We start from the raw sequence: 15,105 nt of genomic DNA on the forward strand, positions 1-15,105 counted from the left end.
TAGTTTTTCTTTAAATCACATGTAATTTAAAAACCTGTAGCTTAACTTGTTGCCCTTGGGTTATACAAGCATTTCTACATCCATTTCAGCATCCCTACATCACACGCAGCATCCAGAACAGGGACCACAAAGTGGGCTTCAACAATCACAGTAAATAGTGATAACAAGGCTGTAGAAGCCCACCTGTGCCTACTTCACATTTTTATTTCTCTTCAGAAAAATACTCATAAAAAATATGTATATGTTGTGCCATGAGCTGCTGATCTGGAATATTTTGCAGACAGCAGGTATCTCCAGTTTGGGATGAAATTGTTTCTCATTATTTTCAGCTGGTGTACTATTTTATGGCATTTCACCTAGAAAGCTCCCTAACATTTTATTACATTATGAAGCATGATGCAACTAATGTAACCCATGTGGTACAACGTTATCTCTCTTGAGGAGAGCAGGGGGATAACACAGATCCTCAAAACCCCTTGTTAAAAGAAACCTTCACAGCAAGAAATACCCCACTGGTCTGGATGGGCTGTATCAGTCTCACTTACTGTCTTTACTTGAAACATGAGATGAAATGCTATCTTTCTCAAAATTGTGCCTAAAATCAATCTGATTTTAAGCGCAGCTTTAATATATGCTTCCTTTCTTTTATTAGACTTACTGTTACAGCCCATAAACATTTGGGGTCAAGAGCTCACTTCCTTAAAATATGCCAAGTGGGATTAATCTTGAACTTCCAAGAAGTAAATATTAGGTGGAAACTGATGTTTATTTATTTTGTATGGAGGGCATCAGGATTCTCACTAGTAGCTTGTTGTTCACATAATTTAAGTCACTGCAGGCTTTTTATTGCCTGTCACTGACTGTGGGTTTGGTACTGTAAATGCTAAATGACAAATGTTAATATAGTTAAAAAAAAAAAAAAAGGAAAACCAATTTAGAAAGACACTCAACCTCCAAATGATTCCCTGTCCCATTTTTAACTCTGTGCCCCAGTATGTCCTTTCTTCTCCAAAAGGAGCACTGGGAATACAAGTACATCTCACCACATGAAGTCAGCATTGTCATGCGTTGGACTGAAGGGTGTGAGGCTTTGGGGAGCAGTGGCTGGCTATGCCTTCCTGCCAATTTCCTGCTCCACCACTTTCTTAACTTGAGAGACTGGTTTTACAGGCCACCAGACTGCAGCCCTTGTGGGGCAACGCACACGCCACAGCTCGGAAAAGTTCCTGGTGCTGCTTTGGAGCACATTGACTGCAGTGCCTGTGTGCTTGGCAGGCAGGAAGCCTTGGGGAACCAACTCATCCCTGTACCCACCCTGTGTCCCTCCAGATGCAGAGCCCAGCCCCTGAGCACTCTGGCAGTGGACGGTGACAGCTTGGTGTCACAATGTGCAGGAACAGGAACATGTATGTGTGCCCTGAGTGAAGGCTCTGGTGCTGGACACAATCAAGCAGATAACAACGTTGGTGTGGTGGAAGTAAGGCAAAAGTCAGCTGGTCAGCTGGTAAGAAACTTGGCTTATTCATGTGAGTGATTCCATCAGGGTAGCATTTGTAAGTGTGCTTGTCAGCTTGTTTAGAGTGTATTTGAACACCAACATTTTTACAGTGCATAAAGAACTACACCGAGGAAATGAAGATCTGGCCTTCAATATTTAGAAGTATAACTATGCTGGGTAATCAAGGGTTAATTCAGCTTCTGCATTTCTTCCACTGGGGAGGCCAAGTATTTAGGGCCCTCCCACACTGGAAGCAAAATTATGCTCAGCATGCCTAAACATGCTTGTTGCTTGCAGGGTTTTAACTTTATTTCCTTGAACAGTAGCAGAAGAGACATTTTGTCTGGGAACCATGTTAGCAGAACAGGAGTATGACCACTCCCATTCTTGTCACAAATGCAGACGTATTTGGAGGATCTGCTGAAAGAAAATTGTGTTCTTTGACTTGTTTCATTCTGTTTAGAGCTTCATTCAGAAAATACAACTGTCTCTCCTTAGCCCTGCAAAGCACATCTACTGGCTGCAGACAAGTGTGCTACAGAAAGGTTCTCTGATATGAGGTGACTCTCTCCTGTTGTCACTGCAAATAATTCAACAATGTAATACGACATGACTAATCAGTTCTCAGAAAAATAATTCCTCTTCACCCTGCCAGTAGAACCTCTGGCGCTTGCTTCTCCACTGCCACAAGCTTTGTGGAGGCATTTACACCTGTAAAAACCACTGAAAAGAAGTAGTTATTTTATGTGCTGGAGTGGCTTTAGTAACGTCTCTGTGCAACTTGCTCAGAAGTAAATGATGGTACAGGACTGGAAAATCAAGGTTTGTTTATTGAAAGCAGTCCTTCCACTCCCAGGGTCAGGCCTGTGGCTTGGAAGATGATACAGACAAGGTCTCAGATGAAAAACAGGTTGTGCTTGTACTTTTGAAATCTTCATTATAATATGTTCTTGTGAGGATCGTCATTCTGTAGGAAGTCTTCTGTTTTACACAGTTAATCTGACACTTGGCAAATCACAGAAGAAATTATATATGAAAATTAATTTTGTTCCTTGTTATTCTATTTACTTTGGAGGTCACTTCTCCTTTCTTCTTTGTGCAATATAAGCAAACCCCACCAGAGCAGAGCTTTGATCTACAAGCAGTATAACCTTATTAAAACTGACAGGCACGCTGGCCATGCTTTGTTCAAGAAGGAGCAATTAAGTTCTTTCATGGCATAAGATAGCTAAAAGTTAGAAAGCACTGCCCATGGCACAGGGCTACATGGCCAAGTGCTAAGATGAGCTAACTTGTATGAGAAAGCACTAATTTGGGGAAAGTCAGAGAGGTTTTTCTAGGGACTGCTTGTGAACGCAGCAGCAAGAGCACAGATTGGTTGCAGCTGTGTTTGCCTGTGTGCATGTCCAGGACCGGAAACACCATGCAAGAGCCAGCAGACAGTGGGAGAAGCAGTGGTGTATGGCCCTGAGAAAAAGCCAAGGGACAGCTTCTGGGCAAGCATCCTGGCTGGAGCAGCAAACTTGGACTGCTGTGCAGTACTCCCTCCCATTTGCTTCCTCTGCGTGTGAGGAAATGGGACATGGCTGTACATTCTTTGTAAATAAATAAGATTTCGCTAAGGAGCTAACTGAATTCATCATCAGTCCCCTCCACCCCCCTCTGCAGGAAAATCTGGCAAAGTACTGGATATTAGTTAACTGTGTGGGTCAAAGTTCTGTATGTAAAACTACAGAGCTTTTCATTACTGCTAAAACAGTCACCAGAGACCCTGCAGATATCAAGACAGTCTCTGAAATTCAGAGCCCAGAACAGCAGTTGATCATTTCAATCGCTGATGATGCTTCATAGGTTTTTAATGCCTGGTATTTCTATAATGCCTTTTAAAAGTAGCTGTTGTGGAACAATAACAAGAAACCGCTTTCTCTGATCCCTCGTTTGGAATGTTTAATATAGTCCAGATGTATCTGTTGAAAAGAAAGGTAGTCAGATGTGATGTAGCTGTGAAACATTTATACATGAGTAAGGTGTTTGATACACAGAGCTGTTTTGAGTAGTTTCTTTATTTGTGTTATCTTACACCATTCTTCTTATCAAGCTGCTCTTTGGCATCAGAGCTCTTGCAGATTTATGTCCATATTTAGGCACCCACAGCAGCTACATTGTGCACCTCAGACTGAGGGTATGCTCACCCCAGCACAGCTGAAGAAAGCAGGATCCTTCCAGAATTCTCTGTCCTGATGCTGTAGCGTACTCTGTGTGTGCTCTGACACCTCCATAACAGGACATGAAGCCTTACCCTCCTTCAGTGGGAAGTAAAAGGCAGGTTTACAGCCAAGAATAAGACTGTAAAATTCCCTTAACTCACCTCCTTTCCTTGGAGTTTCACCTTAGGAGACAACTGCCCTCTGATAGGTCTTTGGTAGTGTGGTTTCAGAGGAGCCTTACTGGTGAGGAATACAAACTTGGAGGAAAAGAATGCAACAGCTTTTAATTCCAGCTACATTTATCAATCAGTTCTTCTCCAGCACAGCACAGCACAGCGGGTGCCTGGGGCCTGGAATGAGCAGCCGGTGTGGCCGAAGGGCAAAGCTCTGTTACTTTTGGCAGCAGCACCGGCAATAGCTGGCTGGAAGCATTTGTGAAATTATGGCCTGTGGGGGCACTTCTGGTTTATGCTGACGTGTGTGCAGGCTTGCCACTGAAACAGGCCCCCTTGCTGGCTCACCCTGGCACTGGTGTTTGTTCGGCTGCAGGATCAGCTGGCTGCCAAAATTGATCCTCCTGACATTTTTTTTTTAACTAAATTAGCTTTCAACTCTGTTGGCAAGAGGATCTAGCTTAACATGTGGCTGCAGCACAGAGGAGGCATCAGGAAAGCATGACTAAGGAAAGGAGAAAGGATGGAATGATAGCTTTTGCCAGTAGTACAGTCTCGTCTTGGCTTAACCCCACAAGAACCTGTGTGTCAGGGTAGAATTACCTGTTACAACTTGAGTCACATTAATTACTTGCTTCCTCAGAAAGGGAAAAACCTTATTCCTTTTTTCCTTGCTCATCTGATGTTAGACCTGGTGATTGTCTAATCTTGCACTGAACTGGTTTAACTTGTTGAATCAACAGAAAACTCACCTCAGCAAAGAAAAGGGAATAACATTCTTCTGTCTGAGTGGGTAGAATCAGCTCAGTAAAGCATCTGTGGAGCCTGGCAGAGCTGGTCCAAGGCCAGGAGACCAGTAGCTATGAGCTCTGAGGTTGCACAGAGCTTCAGTCTCAGAAATGTCCTGTCATAATGCTTAGTAGAAGAGCCATGATGCAGGTTCTCTCTGAAGTTTAAAGATGACAATAGACAATATCCCTTTGTCTTAAAACAAACATAGTGTTTGTCTTAAAAAGCTGGAATTTGCCACTATTTCATATTTCCTTCCAAATTCCTACTTCTGTATTTTCAACCCTCCCATGGCTAAATGACATTTATCCTAAAACTTCCCTTCAAGCTGGGCCTCTCCTTTAAGCCTACATTTCCCTTGGGTATGTGTCTGTATTAGGGAAACAGTGCCACAGATATTCTAATGCTCTTTTCCATCAGCCAGAACTTCTCTCTGAAGTTTCAACAAGTGGCCTTTGATGCTGCAGTGGGAAGACACTGTCCTCTCAGATGCAAGAATGCAAGCTTGTAAACAAACTGCTATTTAAACTGCTGCTATTGAAGCAACAGAGTTACAAGGAGTATAGAAACATGGTCTTACATGTCTGCAAAATAGTTGGTTGTGTGCAACTCTATCAGTCAGATAAGCAGGAAAATGCCTAAATTCTATTTGATCATGCTCAGGACAGCCATGGGTCACTTAAATGTAGTGCTGACTAGACAGTGTTTCTATGCACCAACCACAGAAATCCCATGCTGTGTTTGCCCAGAAGTTTAGGCTTTCATCTTTGACAGAAGAAATCCCAGACCATTTTCAGGTGAACCTAATGAAGATGAGATATCCCAGGTGGGCAGGTGTCCACTCTTACACTCATGTAGCCCCTTCTTCATTTATAACAACACAGAGTAGGACCAGTCCAAAGAATTAATGGAGAATAAAATGTACTCTAAAAATACCAGGGGAAAAAAGTTATATGAGAAATATATGAATATAATAATGAGGGGGAAGTCTGAAATGCTATGTTGTTGTTAATCTTGAACCACATGTTTAATCCTTAACCGTAAAATTACAGAGAAGATTAGCAGAACCCAGGAATTCTTGACATAAAAGTGGTTGGGAAAGTGTAGACAAGGGGTTTGGATTGCAAGCATTGGGATATCACTTGAATGCAGTTTACGTGGCTGAGGAATGGATTAAACTATCACCTTTCAGAAACTACCCGAAATTACTTGTTTTTAATAAATGACAAACAAGATGCTGGACAGTGAAGAAGACACAAGCAGGACGCTGAAATGCACCTGAAGGTCTTGGCTGCTTTTGTGTAGCAACTCTACCTCCTGGGGCCATTCTCTAGTAGATAGTGGGTGAAATGCCCAAATGTGTGAGCACTCTGAAGCAGCTTTTCAAAAATGCTTGTCCTTGGTCAAACCGTTCCTGTTGAGTCCAGCTGAGCAGGCAGGCCAGCTTGTAAGCTGGGGAAGCACAGCCTTGGCATGTTATTGGATGGCTTTTAAGATCCAGATTCCTAAATAATCAAAAGAAAGATGTCAGATGCGCAAGGAAGCTTTTTTTTCACAGAAATATGGTCTGACCTGTGATGTCACTTGAGCGGGTAGTCGTGGAGGGCAGTGGTCTCCCCTGTGCTGATGAGTGATGTGACTGCAGTGGATACAGAGTAGGGGAGCAAATGGATGCAGAAGGCAGAGTGCCTGTGTTTTGGGGGTTTTGATGTGGATTTTCACAAAGTCTAACTTGAAAGTAAGTTCAGTTTCGCTTTGATGTGAGACCTGTTATGTTGTTTGAGGACTAACAGGAGGACCGTAAAAAAGATACAAATCACAAAGATTCTCTGCAGTCTCACCACTTCCAAACACAGTTTCATAATGCTGTAACTACTCTCAGGAGAACGTGGGATTCTGCTCCCTCTTCCTGGGGCTCGTTGGAAGAGCTGCAGCGGTTTGACAGGTCGCATTACTCTCCAGCAGATTCACCAGCAGGAAACGGTACAACCAGTGTATTAAAGCAAATGCGAATGAGTCGCCATCCTTTTACGAAGCACATGGAGATATCTGTCTATGATGTTATTTTAGTAAGTGCTTTCAGGCGGCGGAAGATGCTCAGCGGGATTGCTACCCAGCAGCGCCGCTCCTTCGGCTGTGCACCGTGTGCCTGTGATGCAGCCTGAAGTGTAATTTAAGCCTGTTAATAACCATCACAGCCCCGTGTATATCGTGTATATCCCGGCGGAGGAACAGGCTGCAGCCCCGGCAAGCGGCATCCCCCGCCGGCCCGCTCTCCCGGCAGCCCCGGCGGCTCGGCGAGCGCAGGGCGAAAAGCCGCGGCAGCTCCTGCCCCGGGCGGGGCTGGATCGCGGGTCAAGGTGGGTGGAACGGCGGAGCCGGGGCCGGGGCCGGGGCTGGCGGCGCGGCCGGAAGAGGGGCGGTGGCGGGGCGGGGGCCGAGGCGGTGCTGCCCACGCTGTCCGCGGCCGGGCCAGCCATGGTGAGTAGCGGGGCCCGGGCAGGGCAGGGCAGGGCAGCGCGGGCGGGGGGGGGTGGGGGGAGGGGGGGGCGCAGGCCGCGTCTGTGCGAAGGGCGGCGGCAGCGCCCGGGCCGGGGCTGCGCTGCGGGCACGGCCGCTGGTGCCGCTCGCAGCCGCCTCCCGCCAGCCCGGCGTGGGGCCGAGCCCCGGCGCCGAGCCCCGCAGAGCCCGGGCCGGCGGTGCCTGGAGAGCCATTCGCTTAGGGGCACCCCCGCTGGCAGTGCAGTGCAGGGGGGTGCCGTGTCAGAAGCAGTGGCCAGAGGCACAGGCGGCGAGTGCGGGACCCGCACACTGCCCAGCCCTGCGGGAGGGAAGCAGCGCTCCCGGCGTTGTGACTGCACTCTGGTTTCTCCAGGCCTTTCTAGCCCTATGGAAACTGCTCTGAATTCAGACTGCTTATTTCTCCAGGCTTCTCTAGCTTTCTGGAGGCTGAACGTGTTGGATCTGCCTGGTGCTCCTGGGAAAACTTTTGGCCGTAACAGGCCAAACAATAACAGGTTTAAAACATGGGCACTTTCTTCAGCTCTTTTTGGCCGTCTGGTTAAGCAACCTTCCAGTATCTGCAGGGGGCCCGCATGAAGGCCGGAGGGACGCTCTTCATTAGAAGCTGTAGTGACAGGACAAGGAGTAATGGGTACAAATTGGAAGAGGGGAAATTTAGGTTAGACAGTAGGAAGAAATTTCTTGCTATGAGGGTATTGAGACACTGAAATAGGATGTTCAGGGAGGTTGTGGATGCCCCATCCCTGGTGGTGGTCAAGGCAAGGTCGGATAAGGCCTTGAGCAGCCTGGTCCAGTGGGAGGTGTCGCAGCCCATGGCAGGGGTGGTTGGGACTAAATGGTCTTTCAGGTCCATTCCAATGCCTTAACATTCTATGGTTCTTTTTTACCCACTGCACCTGGAGGTCACTCGTTTGGTGTTAAAATGTCTACATTGACTCTCCATTAGGGTGAACGCCTCCAGTGGTGTGAACAGGGTTAAGATCATTGCTGCTGGAAGGAGGATCTCCCATCTCCCTTCCCCTCTGTGTGGGACCCTTTTTGTGCCTGATTCAACACACCAGTCTGACAGGTGGCTGGTGAAATTGCTCATAGGAGGTCTCCTGACATAGACCGGGGTCCTTGCCAAGGAGGGGAGATGACATCTCTCCTGGCTAGCTCAGCTGCTTGTAGAGATGTAGCCTGACTTGATCAAGTTTAATTTAGAACACTTACACGCCACTGCAGGAAACTTGTAATTCAGGAGTTGTCTTTATGTTTAATTTGAAACTTGGTGAAATTTTGGTTTTGCTTTCAGTCTGCTGCTGGCTGATAAATCCAACTTCTGTACTGAAAAGCATCTTAAATGAATTTCTCTTTAGAGTGCAGGAAAAAGCTTCTGTGGTGGTTTTTGCATTTATGGTTTGATGCATTTTGCCATTTTTCTTCCTAATGATCCAACTGTACAAATTGTTCTTTCTGATGGATGACATCTGTTGGGTTTGTACCCAGAGATGCTTTTGGTCCATGTGCTACAAGTGGGGAATTCCAGGGCCATCCAAACCTGGATCAGAAGTTACACAGAGAAATGAAGAAGCTGAAATATTGCTGTAGTTCCTCACACAAATACCAGGACACTAAGGGATGTTTCAATCCACAGATAATTTACTTCATGAAATTAATGTCATAAAGAAGGCAGAAGTTCATCTGTCCCAACTAGTCATAGAAGTTTTCACTATTTTTGGTTTGGCATTTTTGGTGTTGTAAGGGGGGGTGAGGGGGGGGGGGAAGCTCATAAACTTGCCCATTTTTAAATTTTTAAATCCAGCATTTTTAATGATGTACAAAGGTTTTGAAATTTGGTTGTATTTCTAAAGCATAATTATTTAATTGGATAAGTGGGGTTGGAATGCAACAGGACGGTTTTATTTGGATTCTGCAGCCTTTTTGTGTATGTTTTCTGTATTTTTAGGAGTGTGAAAGTCTTCAGTGTTTGTCCTGCAATTTTGATGGAATGTGTTGTAGTAAGCATTTTCTGCAGTGGTTTGCAGTCCTCGCTGCAGGAATGCAAAGCTGCTTTTCCAGCTCCCTAACTGGGAAGTAAAATCCTCCCTGGTAAAGGAGATGGACCAGAGTAAATACTTTCAGCACTATGAATTTCCATTTACTGAAAGATGGAGGAGTGTCCTTTCAGTTTTGTAGTTATTGTCCTCTTAACACATGAGCAAAACTGATCTTTGTGCTGCTACTGTGACTAAAAGGTATGAGTACAAGTTAGAAAGAGTGAGGTATGGATGAAGAGGAAAACTCAAGAGTGTAGGGACAAAATCATGATTTTTCTGTCATCCTATTATTTTTAGCTGTAGAAAAAAGACAGAAAGGAAATGTTGATTGTTTTAGCATCGAGAGGTGCTTGAAAACCAGATTCTTCTCACAGTAAATGAGGTTTCGGCATAGAATCTGTGAGTTTACAGGAAACTTTAAGTGGTAAATGGAGTCATTAGACCTTTTATCTGGCTTTGTCACTCGCTGTAGTGGTGGCTTCTCTGCCTGATGACCTTAGTCCGGAGCAAAGTGTGCTTTTTCTAACTGATAACAAGCAAAGCTAACGATGGCTTAGTTGATGCACCTTGCCCTGCTGAGTTGGAAGGAGATGATAAACCTAATATTTGTTCTGCTTCTTTTGCTAGAAATACATTGTATAAACACTAGTTCATAACTTGTTTTAGTTGCCTGGCCCAAATCTTTGGACCAAAGTCTTATTATAGAAAATACTTTGGAGTATATACAAGAGACCACTGGCCTATGAATCACATAACTTAGATGTTTAAAGTAGATATAGGGGGGCTTAGAGCCAGGACTTTGTACGCTTGAAGCAGCTAGATCGGCAAACACAGAAAAGAATTCGTTGATATGTATAATTCAATGTTGTACCCATGCTTCTAAAATGGCTTGCTTTGTATCCTCAAGTCGGGCTAGTGTGTCCAGCAAGAGCTGGCCAGCTCCTGGCACCGCAATAAATACCTTTGCTGCTTAAAGATAAATTGTCTATAAGCAGTTCCTTATTCTGAGGTTTCTTGTCTTCATAATAAGCACAGAGAATACCCCTGTGGAGGACCAGGCATAAGCATGTGAGTATGTTTGTCTCAAGTATTCTGACTGTTGTGCTGTGACAGGAAAGCTGCGATTGGAAGGGAGGGTTCAGTGGAGGCAGAGCAGCTGTTCTGAGACAACTTCCCTTTCTTTGCTAGGCTTGCAGGTCAGCCCAGAGACTCAGGCTCAGTGTGCCTGTGGCAAGAGAAGGGTCAGATCCCGGGCATCTCACTAAAAGGGGCTCCTGGAGCACTGGAGACCCCACGATTCATTTCCTAGAGGGCTCTGAAGGGCTCGCTCTGTGTGCACCAACAGTGGCACATGGCATGAAAAGGATGGGCACATACACCAGAGAAACTGTAAAAGGAAGTGGATTGGTCCCAGGCTTCTGTCAGCCCTGGATCCAGACCATCCACAGAGGCTGGACCATTGTGGGGTCTAAGGACTGGTGATCTTTTTCCTTTGCTTTCTCTCTTTTCTGTCCTTATTCTCTCTTCTCTTGTTTTATCCCAACAAGTGGGGCAATTGTATTCAACCCCCTACTCTGCATGGAAGTTCACTGTGAGAGTTGGGAGCTTGTTAAAGTTTATTATAAAAGTTAAGAGCTTGTTAGCCAGCACTCCTACAACTAAATAGTGGTCTGGTTGTTGGAGTTAAGGTGGCTGTATAATAAAGGATAAGAGTTCCCTGACACTGGACTGGTGTCTTTGTTCAGCCTGATGAGAATTTATATTGAAGATTATGCCCACTTCCAGGTCATGACAGCCCCTTCTCCTCACTTGAAAAGCATGGGTGGTTTGCTTATGCCTCTCAAGAATGGTTTTTCCTGTGACTGGGACTATAGGTCCTTTTGTGAAAGAAACTGAGGACTGCTCTTGCCTTTTTTTTTCCGTGTTGTGAACTTCACTCTCCTGGGATCAGTGGTGTTGATTTTATTTCTCTTCTTGTCCTGTGCACCACAGATCTTCCCTTGCAGTTCTCCTCTTGGTTCCCATGTTTTCCACTTTATATTCCTTTGAAGGGACAGAAACCTTAGTACTTACATCAAAACTAATTAAGAGCTCATTCACATGCCTTGTAGTCACAGCAGTATTTGAAGCATTTCTTCTGTGATGCATCTTTCAATTTGTAAATGGAATTTTATTACATATATATGAATTCATGTTGTATAACATGGAAGGAATTTATGCAAGGGAAGCATCTTTCTAATTATATCTCAAAACTAAGTGTTTGAGAGCTTTGTCTAATACAAACTCTCACCCATTTTGGTCTTTATTAGCTATTTGTTTTCTAAGAGCATGCTTTAAGTTACAAGGTGTCTGCATCTGAACCTAGCTTTGATTGGAGGCAACAGAAGGGTGTGCACTGGGTCTCTTTACTGAGACTTTCCAGTTGGAAGGATTACATGTTAAATCTTCTTCCTGTAGGTCCTGTCCACAGAAAGAAATTGCTGAGGCATGAATGCTGGTGGTAGAGAGAATGGGATTGGAAATAGAGATTGCAGATGAGTAAAAATGATTAACATTTTTTTTCCATGATGAATGCTCAGGGATTATGGGCAGCTGTTATTTGAAGTATTCTAACTTTGTGCTGAATAGCTCAACAGTAACACATTCTCATGGTTATTTAAAAATATTTCAGGAGCAAGAGAAAGGCTAATTTTTGAAGTGAGTGGTGACTCACCTTTGGCCTTGAAAGTAGAGCAAAGAGACACATCGCATATTCTGTAGCTGCAGAAATACTGAAGCTAGGCTTTTTCAGTCACTTTTAGTATTGTCTACAGTAGCAGTGCATGGGGTTTGAAACTGGAAGCTTTGGATGAGTTAAGCAAGTAGAGAGTAATCAAATCTTAGCAGGGCGTATTGGCTGGGTATCTTTTGTGCAAATCCAGTTTCTGTGTATTACATCAGCAAGGATGTAAGATGTATGTCTTGAACTGTTAATATGAGTATGTGAGTTTCTTTCAGAGTCCTTGCTGGGATTGGCAAGCCTTCTTTTCCAGCATTTCTATTTGAAAGTCCAAAAAAAGGGTTCTGCCTGAACATTGCACCATTCTTGTGCCTGCCATCTGCTGGCCAGATGCCACAGCTGTGGGAGACTGGCTGCAAACACCCTGCTGAGCCTCTGTCTTAAGGATACTGGAGCAAAAAATAGATCCTTTTCTCATTGAGATATGTCTCAGATGGTTTTTGTGTTGTCTCCCTGAGGGACAAATAAGTTTCATAAGTTCTGTTACCATCTTTCTCCTCTTTCCTAGGATATGATGGAACTCCTAGAGGAAGATCTCACCTGTCCCATTTGCTGTAGCCTGTTTGATGATCCTCGTGTCCTGCCCTGTTCCCACAATTTCTGCAGAAAGTGTCTGGAAGGAATTCTTGAGGGAAATGTGCGGAACGTGCTTTGGAGGCCGTCCCCTTTCAAGTGCCCCACGTGCAGGAAGGAGACTCCTGTTACTGGAGTCAACAGCTTGCAGGTCAACTATTCCCTGAAAGGTATCGTGGAGAAGTACAACAAAATCAAAGTAACCCCCAAAATGCCTGTGTGCAAAGTGCACAGTGGGCAACCCCTCAACATTTTTTGCCGGACAGACATGCAGCTGATCTGTGGGGTTTGTGCCACCCGTGGTGACCACACAAAGCATGTTTTCTGTTCCATTGAAGAAGCTTACTCCCAGGAGAAGCGAGCTTTTGAAACCCTGTTTCAGGGCTTTCAAACTTGGCGTTGTGGAGATGCCCTCTCACGGCTCGATACCTTGGAAAGCAGTAAGAGGAAAGCTCTGCAAATGCTGACCAAAGATTCTGACAAAGTGAAGGAGTTCTTTGAGAAGCTGCAGCACACACTGGAGCAGAAGAGAAATGAGATTCTCTCTGACTTTGAGACCATGAAGCTTGCAGTGATGCAGGCCTATGATCCGGAGATCAATAAACTGAACACAATTCTGCAAGAGCAACAAATGGCTTTCAACATGGCAGAGGCCTTCGAAGATGTGTCTGAGCCCATTATATTTCTGCAACAGATGCAGGAGTTCAGGGAAAAAATCAAGGTGCTCAAAGAAACCCCTTTACCTTGTTCCACTGTGGACATCAGCCCCACAGTGAAGAGCTTTGATACCAGCCAGTGGAATGGAATAAAACTAGTTGATGTGGACAAACTTTCCTTGCCTCAGGAAAGCAACACTTGCAAATTCAAGATTTGCTCAGTCTTTTCACGCACATTTATAGTGAACTGTCTTCTTTTCATTACAATTATCTTGTCCTTTTTGGCAGAAAACATGGAGATAGCAGATCATGCAGTCTCTTACTGGGAACAGATGGCAGATGGAGCTTCACTTTTAAGAGAAAAGTGTAAAAACTATATGTTGGTTGTACTGGATAATGTTGCAGAGTTTGTGTGCAAATATAAACTGTTGTGAAGGCCCTGCTGAAATAGAAGAAGGAAGAGAGATCTGGGGAAGAAAACAGAGAACTTCTTAAAATTAATTGGTCCTTTAAGACTTTCAGTGAAAACATTCAGAGATTCAAAATGTTGCCAAAACATTCATACTGTTCACATAGTTTGAGCACTGATAAACCAGAAGATGAAATGGACCCTTGAAAAACACTTTGTTTCTGGATTCTTCTTTCAGTCATGATTTTGGGAATATTATTCACTGTAAATCATGTTTCTTAGCAAAATACAGGGTCAAACTGTGTACTTAGTTTAATGTAATGTAATTGTAGGATAAGATAAAAGATCCTAGTTTAAAAAATACTTTTTTCTAACTGGGAGGTTGGTTGGTAAGAGGAAGGGCAGTTGTGGTTGAGGTGAGTGCTGTATTGACAGTCTTGCTGAGGACTGCCCTTCCTCTGTGAAATGCAGCATAGATCATTCACAGTCTGGAGCCACTTGCTATCTGACAGTGTTACCTCTCACTAAAATAGCTATATGTAGTTTTATTTTTTTGTTGTTGTATAACCAAATGTAATTATCCTGTGCATTCAGATTATATATTCTATACAAAAATATGCATCATCAGGGCAAGCATAAATTCTAGAGGTAAAGAGAAATCAGTTGAGGTTGATAAGAACAAGCTGCAAGGTACTTTGCAGATAGTACAGACTTTGCAGTTTGCTTTTTCAGCCCTGAATTGTTGGGGTAACTGAGCTATTTTGTTAGATCCATATTTCTCTGAAGCCCCACTTTCTCAAAAAGTGGCCTTAACATAAACAGGTTAGTGCAGTGAAAGGCATGCAGTGGTCTGCCACAGGAAGGCAGCTTGGGCTCTAGCCCTGCAGAGGTGGCAGGATGATTCCTTGAACTGGTTGTGTCCTAACAGATGTATGGATATTGTTGATCTTTGAAGTGCTTTAGCATTGAAACATACAGGTTCTTCTGCTGCTACAGTATTTTTGTGTACCTTGTTTCAGGAGTTAATTGAATTCTATGTGTGTATTGACTTGGCCTTAGTGATTTAAAGTGAACCTTAAGCTTGAGTTCTCTGAAGTGCCCTTCTTAAGGAGCACATGATACTGAAATGTCTTGCTTGAAGCACATCTAACCTCTTTTTGCACTGGTCCTATGAACAGCAGTGTATGGAATAAAACCATTGAGCTGACATTTCCAGAAAACAAACATAATGTGTGCTATACTTTGGGAGTAGTCATTGGCCTCTCAAGATTTAATAAGTTGTGATGGTCAATTCACTATATTCCAGTAGTCCTTGCAAGCTGTTAATTTCAAAAATAAAACATTAAATTCCAAGAATCAAAGTTTCCAAGCAACCAAACCTGGCAAACAAAACTATTGTACATGATATTTACATCTTTGTTGCCTGGGAATCCTGTCGCTGCTCGACACCTCACTCCAA

General features: G+C 44.1%; 1 protein-coding gene across 4 annotated transcripts; it reads left to right on the forward strand.

Moving 5' to 3' along the window:
- The first annotated feature begins 1,225 nt into the window (after nucleotides 1-1,225).
- On the forward strand, nucleotides 1,226-13,684 carry TRIM13 (tripartite motif containing 13). 4 transcript variants are annotated; one of them, XM_071551641.1, is made up of 2 exons: nucleotides 1,226-1,504; nucleotides 12,517-13,684. In XM_071551641.1, the coding sequence occupies exons 1-2, from the start codon at nucleotides 1,409-1,411 to the stop codon at nucleotides 13,669-13,671; spliced, it is 1,251 nt and encodes a 416-aa protein (XP_071407742.1). In that variant the 5' UTR covers nucleotides 1,226-1,408; the 3' UTR covers nucleotides 13,672-13,684. The 4 variants fall into 4 exon arrangements, with proteins under 4 accessions (XP_071407742.1, XP_071407759.1, XP_071407751.1 ...); XM_071551658.1 differs by lacking the exon at nucleotides 1,226-1,504 and adding an exon at nucleotides 6,836-7,027; XM_071551650.1 differs by lacking the exon at nucleotides 1,226-1,504 and adding an exon at nucleotides 7,095-7,148.
- Nucleotides 13,685-15,105: the final 1,421 nt, after the last annotated feature.

Source organism: Pithys albifrons, chromosome 1 (assembly GCF_047495875.1).
Source record: "Pithys albifrons albifrons isolate INPA30051 chromosome 1, PitAlb_v1, whole genome shotgun sequence".
In the NCBI taxonomy this organism is placed as follows: domain Eukaryota; kingdom Metazoa; phylum Chordata; class Aves; order Passeriformes; family Thamnophilidae; genus Pithys; species Pithys albifrons.